The sequence below is a fragment of the Habropoda laboriosa genome, unplaced genomic scaffold (assembly GCF_001263275.1).
Source record: "Habropoda laboriosa isolate 0110345459 unplaced genomic scaffold, ASM126327v1 scaffold804, whole genome shotgun sequence".
Taxonomy (NCBI): domain Eukaryota; kingdom Metazoa; phylum Arthropoda; class Insecta; order Hymenoptera; family Apidae; genus Habropoda; species Habropoda laboriosa.
Window position 1 is genome coordinate 417,227 of NW_017100896.1, and position 8,158 is coordinate 425,384.

Consider the following 8,158-nt stretch of genomic DNA (forward strand, 5'->3'; position numbering starts at 1 on the left):
CAGCCTACGACTACTAGTTGTGATCTAATCTAAAAAGAGGCTACGCTAGAAATTCTAGAGAAAGCTTACGGAAAGCAGCGTTGCTTGGAAACGTTATGTTCCAAAAAAGAGATTGATTTTCTTTTTCGTAAATCACGCCCGGCCAGCCCAAGCACCCGACCCGCGGTGCGCAGCAAGCAGTCCTTACTATTTATATTACAGTAGATAATATGTTGTAGAATAATATATATTTATTATTAATATGAATAGCCAGTCAGTCTTGACGGGTGCGAGGTGCATAGGCTGAACGGTGCCTCGCCTGATGTGTTTTCTTTTCTTCTTCTTTTTTTTTTCTTTTAACAAGGAGAGGCAGTTGTATATATATATAATATATATATCCTAACTATCAGCTAACTATCTACCTAAACTTAATCACTTAATCGATTACTTCCTATCCAAAGTGGTGCCTAGCCTATATATTCATAGTCAACACTAACTACACAACATCTCGCAGTGTCCTCTTTTTTTTTTCATCGCAGTTCTATACAATATAGGTTACGTTGCACTCGCTCTTGTTATCTCTCACTTTCATTCTCTTCCTTTCTCTCCATCTCGTTCACTCTCCCTCTCTTTTTCTCTCTTACGTTCTAATTTCTATCTCTCTCCATCGCCATTCAACATTATCCTCTTTTTCAAACATACGTTTTCTTCTTATTATCTCTCGCTCTATGCACTTTCATTCGCCTTCCATCTTTATTCCATGTTTCTCTCGCTCATTGTCCCTTGCATTCCGATCTTCCTCTCTCTCTTTCTCTCCTCTCTGCCCGCTCTCCAGTGCGGCTCCGTATCTGCGGGAGCTGGCGTTTTGTCGGCCGAACCATCGTTCTTCCGCTCGGTCAGCACTATAAAAATGCTGCTCTTTGTTTTGGTCGTCACAATAATAATTAGTTATTTAGTACAAGTCTATTAGTAAAATTCTTCAAAATTCACTATTTAATCACATGTGATTTTTGTTGTCAGTCGTGGTGACAATCGCTTGTGCAACAATTTACACACTCGCAAATAGGTTCTCCCTTTCGCCTCTTTCTTTCTTTCGTTCTCTCGCTCTCTTATTTTTTTTTCTCCCTTAATGCATGGACTCAAATCGAGTAATAATCGGTCTCTTAAAAAATAGCTCATACCACTTTTTTCATCTTTTATCTCTTGTCATCAAATCGTGATGTACCAAAATAAACTAAATATATTATTTACTTCAAGTCTCAACAGTGTAAAAATCTTTCATACTTTAGATGACGTCAATAATAGTAATCGTTAATTATAATAATACAGCATATTATTGTAATATTATAATAATAGCTACGATCGCCTCTAACTCTATCTAACTACCTGCCCGCCACTTCGAGCCCGGAGCTCGCAATATTTGGTAGAAAGCTTTCTGCTAATCGTTCCTCGACTCGATCTAAGTCAGACAACGTGAAAACTGTGCCGGATGTAAAAACGGGCTTAGAGGAACGCAGGAGAGGAGGGTGTTTATTATTTTGTTTTATCTTTTGTTGTTTCTTCTTCTTCTTCTTCTTCTTCTTTTCTCTCTCGAGATATCGCGTAGATAGAAAATCCTCGACTTATATCTTTCCCTTTTTTTATTTTTTTTATTACGTTTTCTTTTTGTTTCCTCGCGTTCGATCCTCTCGCCTATCGTTCTCCTCCAGTCCCATTACCTTTTTTTTTTTTCGTTTTCATTTGCAACGCGTTTTTATTCGTTCGTTCGATATAATAAATTAATTTACACTCTATCTATCGTATCCCGTTGTAACAAGCCTACTCTCTGTCTCTCTCTCTCTCTCTCTCTCTCAATTTTTTTTTCTCGGGCGGTGTGAATTATTCTCGGTTTACAATTGATCCGCCGTTTGATTTCTTTTTTGTTCCTAGACTCCGCACGGGCCGTACAGATGTTTCCGGCCCGTCAATCCCGTTAGTGGCAACTATACACATACAAAATCTATTCGAATTCGTAACCAAAAAACAAACGCAGTGATATTTAACTGGCTACAACGCAAAAACAATTATATTCTCTTAACTAGAAGATCAAAATTTGGCTCAAGTTTCGCATTTACATACCGACGTAAAAATATATTATAATATTTTTCAGCATATCCCTGTCTAGCGGATTTGTCTGAAAAGGCACAATTCTAAAAAAAATATCTGTATTCACTGTACAATTAAAACTGATATCGATTCGTAGTAACTGTACTCATAAATATAAATCCTCTAAAAAGTACTATGTTCCTTTCCTTCTTGTTACAATAATTACATATATCCTGAAGTTTTTTTTTCTTTTAGAAATAAAGCTTCACTTTTTTTCTCTCTCTCGCTCTCTCTCTCTCTCTTAAAATCTTCGCTTCTTTTTCGTCCATAAAATATATTCGTCCGTGATTAAAAAGAGAACGTGAACTGTACTTGTAAAAGTAGATAAAAATCTCCGCGTGGCAATACATACATACAATATATGTGCCTGGCTTGGAATGTCTGAACGAAACAGAAGAAAACAAAAAGAAATAATGTGATGAGAGTGCAGTTAGCGGATGGGGTGGTGTGCGCTGTTAAGGAAGAGTTCTTTTTTCAGCATCTTCGTTAAAAAAAACACTGATCGATGTCTCTTCTCTTCGCAGCCCAGCCACCGGCCAGCCAGCTGGCACGAGTCCGGTAGGTACTGATTACAATTAACTGAATCTGAATGTTTTTTTTTTATCAACTCTAGCATTGGAAGTGCTTTTTTTTTCTCTGTATATTATTATTATTATTATTTCTTGGGAAGAATTCTCCTTTGTATATTTCTGAGCAGCGTTTCTTTTATAGTTTACAGTTTTTGTTAAAATATTTATTCACACTCTCAAGCGTTCAGCTTCGACTTATCGTCTCCTTAGTAAATGTAATACCTAAAGTTAATCCTGGAAGCCTATCAGCTTGACACTAAACTGTCCGTCGCAGAATATCAGTTTTGTCACTGTCGTAATGATGTGTTGGCGTTACAGCGTATGGAGCCGTGCTGGTGCCGAACAATGTAGATGACACGAGCACTCGTACCCCTTCTTATGACAACATTCATTCTCTAATCGTTGGAAAATATTAACTACTTTCACCTATTTATCTGATGGATAAAATGTATAAAAGATGGCTGGCAAGTCAATTATCATGAGGAAGAATCTTATCTGACTTTATGTAATGTATTTAGTCTCATCTATTCTTCATTAATATAATCCTTCGTATCAACAGGTGTGGCTCTCCTAACTTACATAACCCTCGGTGTAATCATATCTAAAATATTAAACAAAAGAGGAAAGTTTAGCTTCATGAACAAACTCCTGTTTGCATCTAAAGCAGTAAATCATTAAAAAATACTGCATATACCTAAAAACCGTAGCCTACTTGGGCTGCTGAGCTTGGTATTGTTGATAGGAGTCATCAGGAGATGCCGCGTTACTTGTTTGTTCAGAATCACCCAATGGCATGGTATGAATAATGCTAGGAGGGTAAGTAGTATAAGGATAGGGATGCGGGCTTGCTGCTATGTACTGAAAAATGAAATATTTGATTGCATCATGAACTACAATTATAATTTGGTGCATATTTAAAAAAAAAAAGAAGATGAAATAAATTGCGATACTCACGGAACCAGTGCCAAGATGTAATGTAGACATTTGTGTAGTAAGCTGAGGAATCATACTGTACTGTGGGTTACTAGGATCAGCTGATGGCATCATCTGTAATGGAAAGTTTATATTGGACTTTTAAAATTAAACACTGTTTTACAATATTAGAAAAATAATATTGTTTACAATAAAGCATAGCTAATACAAAGAGAAAGAAAACAAAACCAACGAAAAATTTGTACAAAAACTCACGTCGACCTGTTGCATGTGTGGAGGGGCTGTCTGCACCAAATAAGGAGTCACCCAAGGCGTTCCTGGTACACTGTAACCAGGTAAAGCTTGGCCATAATGGCGACTATATTGTGTTAAAGTGGCTGCGGGTAGCATGTGAGTAGTTGCAACCCCGTTTTGACCAACGCCGCTTGTATCGTAATTCAAAGTCATGTTCTGTGGAAATGCACATAATTGTTAGAATTCTGCTTTAGGTTTTATTCTTTTCTTCTGTTAACGAAATAAATTACCTCTCCGGTTTCTCTCCATATTGTACTTTTGTATAATGATTTTTTCTTATTACCGCCATCAGCGAATTTCACCAATAGGGGGTCTTTAGCCCCTGATAGTGCCTTTCCATTAAACATCTGAATTATCTGTTCACATTTTTCTTTGGACTCCATTCTAGGATACACGTTATATTATGTATTAATAATTTTTAATGCAATAATAATTAATAGTGATTGACAAATACTTGTCAAATATTAATAAATAATGTAAGGAACGCTAACCTTGCAAATCCAACGCCTTTACTTTGTCCAGCAGTATCGCGTAATATACGCGTTGAAATAACTTGCCCATACTGAGCAAGTAAACTCTCAACATCATTTTCTTTGAAGCTCAGTGGCAGGTTTGCAATATACAAATTGGTGGGGTCTTGCTCCTGTTGCTGAGAAGAGAGTAAAAATACTATGCAACTTATTGTATTAAACTCCTGAACGTGTATATATGTATAAGTATATAAATTTCAAAAAAGCTTCATGTCTATCATTTTAACATTCACGACCAAAATACATGTATTTGCATAATCCTGTGTAACTATGATTACAAATGAATGCACAGACGAGATCACTACAGGTACTAATAATTGCAAGAAATGTAATTGGAAATGTTTCTATCAATTTACAAAGATAAATATTACAAGTTTCTTATATTTTGCACACTTTTTACGTGATAATATTCAATATAAATATTTATTTAGAATTTTATTATCGATATATTTCCGTTGTATATACACATTCGCATGGAATGTTAAAATGATAATTCAAAATTAAACTTCATAACAATGCAATGATGCAAGAAATTTGAAAACTAAAATTCATATAGAAAACACAAATCCCTTATACATAACTTGTCAATATCTTTTCTTTTTCAATCAAAAGTTACATAAATCTACAACAAGATACTACTAAAGAGACCATTAAACAATAACGGTTATTTTAATCTAATGTTGAATGTACAAGTGAACAAATATTCAAAACGATTTAATTATGAATTAATATAATTATTGTTTTTGATACTGAAAATCATGCTTCATGGCATTACTTTACCACATTGTGGTGGTTCTCCAAATTTGCTTTATGGATGCTTATACCTAATGTTAACATCAAATATATCCTGTATTTATGTGCAAAGCATGCTCACACGCATTCGCTTTTTCATAACAAAACTTTTGTTTTACTAAATTATACACAAGTAAGATTAACAATCTATATGAGCCTATAGCATTCAATATTTAATAATGCATGTTAATGACCTAAGAATTAAGAAGCAAGTAATGAATCCACAAAAAAATCATAGTAGTGAATATCGCCTGTGCAAACATTATTTATTTAATATGAATAATGAATTTTTTATTATTCCAAAATAACAATTATTTTTTTTAAATTGATGTATTTTTTATTTTTTAAAATCCAATCTTCTCCTGTGCAAACATTATTTATTTAATATGAATAATGAATTTTTTATTATTCCAAAATAACAATTATTTTTTTTAAATATATGTATTTGTTATTTTTTAAAATCCAATCTTCTGTATTAAATAATATTTCTGACATAGCCTTTCTGAGGATAATTTCTTTTTGCTAAGTTTACTTAATAATTTTAATGTTAAATATTCCTGTGTATAGTTAAATTTTGTTTGTAAAAAGCATTCATAATTATTTTTACTTAAAATATTTTTCTACTTTTTTTATAAAATTTATTTTAGCAATTACATATGCTTACATTACAAATAACCAGTACTGCCAGTAATGCAAGCTAACTAATTATTAATACTAATAATATCAGTATAAATAATACTGAGGATAACCATTCAAAGCAGTAATAGAATTTCAATCACATATGACACATTGTTGGAGACAAGCATGACAAAAAGCACAGGCATGTTCACATATATACAGTTATATCATGAGATAGAAATGAAAGTGAGCCAAATTATCTCACAATATCACAAAAAATATCTTATATAGAAGATGTATGCGCATACATATACATGTGTTCATGCTCAAGTTTTTCTTGCTTACGATTCTCATGTGTAGAGAACAAAAAGGAAAAGATATATGTACACTAAACTTAACTCGAATTCGAATTTGATATTTATGCACCCTCAAGCATATTTTGAGATCCACCATTTCTCTCAAAAATCAATCAACTCTACAGTTACTTGAATATACTTATACTTTACGACAATTTACTTCAATCTTGCGAATGCATTAAAACAAAAAAATAAATAATGAAAACATTATGATATAAGCTAAGCTTATGGCATCAATATATGTATATATATTTTTTAAAATATGATATACATATACACATATATGTATATATATGTATGATAAAACCATAATATACTTTAATGAATTTGTATTTCAATAAAATGATTTAATTGATCAAGTGCGAATGTGTATAAAGGATTCTGACAAAGATTTATGTATCTTTCTATACACCACATGTAACCATTAAGTTACCAGAATTGCAAAATATAATAAGTTTCTATAACTAGTGTACTAAACCATTACAAAACTAAAAACTTTTGGAAATTCCCAAATACACATCCTAAACTTGTTTGGTGTGCTGGTTAAACTTTATTAATCAAGCCAAATATGTCAATCAGAGCCAACCAACACCCCAGGAGTAAGATAGCACCTGATCTTCGCATAGCACCACTAACTGGTAAGTAAGTACCATGTACCCTGAATACAGTTAATAATGGGTACATTGTTTAGTTATATCATATCACATGCGACTGACATCATTACAGCTGCTGATGGCACCCCGTGCTTTTACCGCGGCCAGATTAGAAGAACCATTCCAAGTTAGTTTCTTTTTTAGCAATAAATATAGGCAGGAGCCAATACTTTCTTGGCTATGTGCATATGTAGGTAAAAAAAAAAAGATGTAAAGTTGAAAAAATTTTTAAATTAAACGAATATAAGCAATCTTTTCTGATATTTACACATTGTTAGAGTAGAAGACAAACACATAACATTTGACAAATAGCACAGAAAACAGAATTAAATATACTATATTTTATCTGTGTAGTATAGTATGTACTGCCACACTTTAAAGCAATCTTAATAAAGTACTCTAAAAAATTTTAGAATTTTTGTTTGTATGACAATGATCTACCAATTCTTTTACATAAAACACAAACACAAACATTTGAGTACATTAGAATATTTGCTAAAGGCTTGAATTAGTGCTGAAATAAATGCAATTTTCAGACACGAATTATAAATGTGTTGACACAGCAGTATCAGCGATTTGTGGCCGAGATACAGCAACAAGCATCGATAGTTTGGTAGGTATATAAGACAGAATGACAGATAGAACTGGTGAAAACTAGAGATTTTTAGACAAGTGAGATAGGTTCTAATAGGAAGAGCTTTGTATTATTTTTCTTAAAAAATGAAGTTTCTTTTTACCTCAAACTATGCATGATTGCCTGCTACTATATTTTCACTGATAATACAATGTTATGAATATATACTTAAAAGTTATATTATCAATATGAACATTTATGAGATAAAAGTTTCTTTTAGGTATTAAGTATTTTACTTTTATTAATATCTCCTAATTTTGTTATCAATGAAAATATAACTGTGCAATACCACCCCTCTAGTAGCAAAATTCTTTCATTATTAAAAAATAAAAAATACTGTGCATATAAAAACCTATAAACTTAATTTATTTAGAGTCCTTTCTCACTTGTCAGTAGATTGAAATATTTCTAATTGTTTAAGTATTTTTCAGAAAACCTGCCATTTTCTTTTAATCTGACATTACTATACTAATAATACTTTTTCTACATGACATGAACAATTTTGTCAAGATACAAACTCTATGCATTTCTAGAGGGGCTGAGAGCAGAGCAATGATGCCAAGACGACGATGCCATGCTCGTCTTTCGGTAAATATAACAAAATTAAATAACTTAATGATTTTTTTTAAGAATCCTGTTTCTGATAATTCTAATA

At 32.5% G+C, this 8,158-nt stretch overlaps 1 protein-coding gene across 3 annotated transcripts in view; it reads right to left on the bottom strand.

The window, feature by feature from the left end:
• Positions 1 to 2,346: 2,346 nt before the first annotated feature.
• LOC108577526 (protein alan shepard) overlaps positions 2,347 to 8,158 on the bottom strand; it is an 8,593-nt gene continuing 2,781 nt past the window's right edge. For 2 of the 3 annotated variants that reach the window (XM_017940701.1, XM_017940699.1), the window contains exons 5-10: positions 4,412 to 4,569; positions 4,151 to 4,304; positions 3,882 to 4,076; positions 3,648 to 3,740; positions 3,388 to 3,551; positions 2,347 to 3,294 (exon numbers count right to left, since the gene is read on the bottom strand). In XM_017940701.1, coding sequence (XP_017796190.1) covers positions 3,402 to 3,551; positions 3,648 to 3,740; positions 3,882 to 4,076; positions 4,151 to 4,304; positions 4,412 to 4,569 — 750 coding nt within the window. In that variant the 3' untranslated portion in view covers positions 2,347 to 3,294; positions 3,388 to 3,401. Of the gene's footprint in view, positions 3,295 to 3,387; positions 3,552 to 3,647; positions 3,741 to 3,881; positions 4,077 to 4,150; positions 4,305 to 4,411; positions 4,570 to 6,376; positions 6,383 to 8,158 lie in introns of all 3 variants that reach the window. The other variant, XM_017940700.1, reaches the window with a different exon arrangement.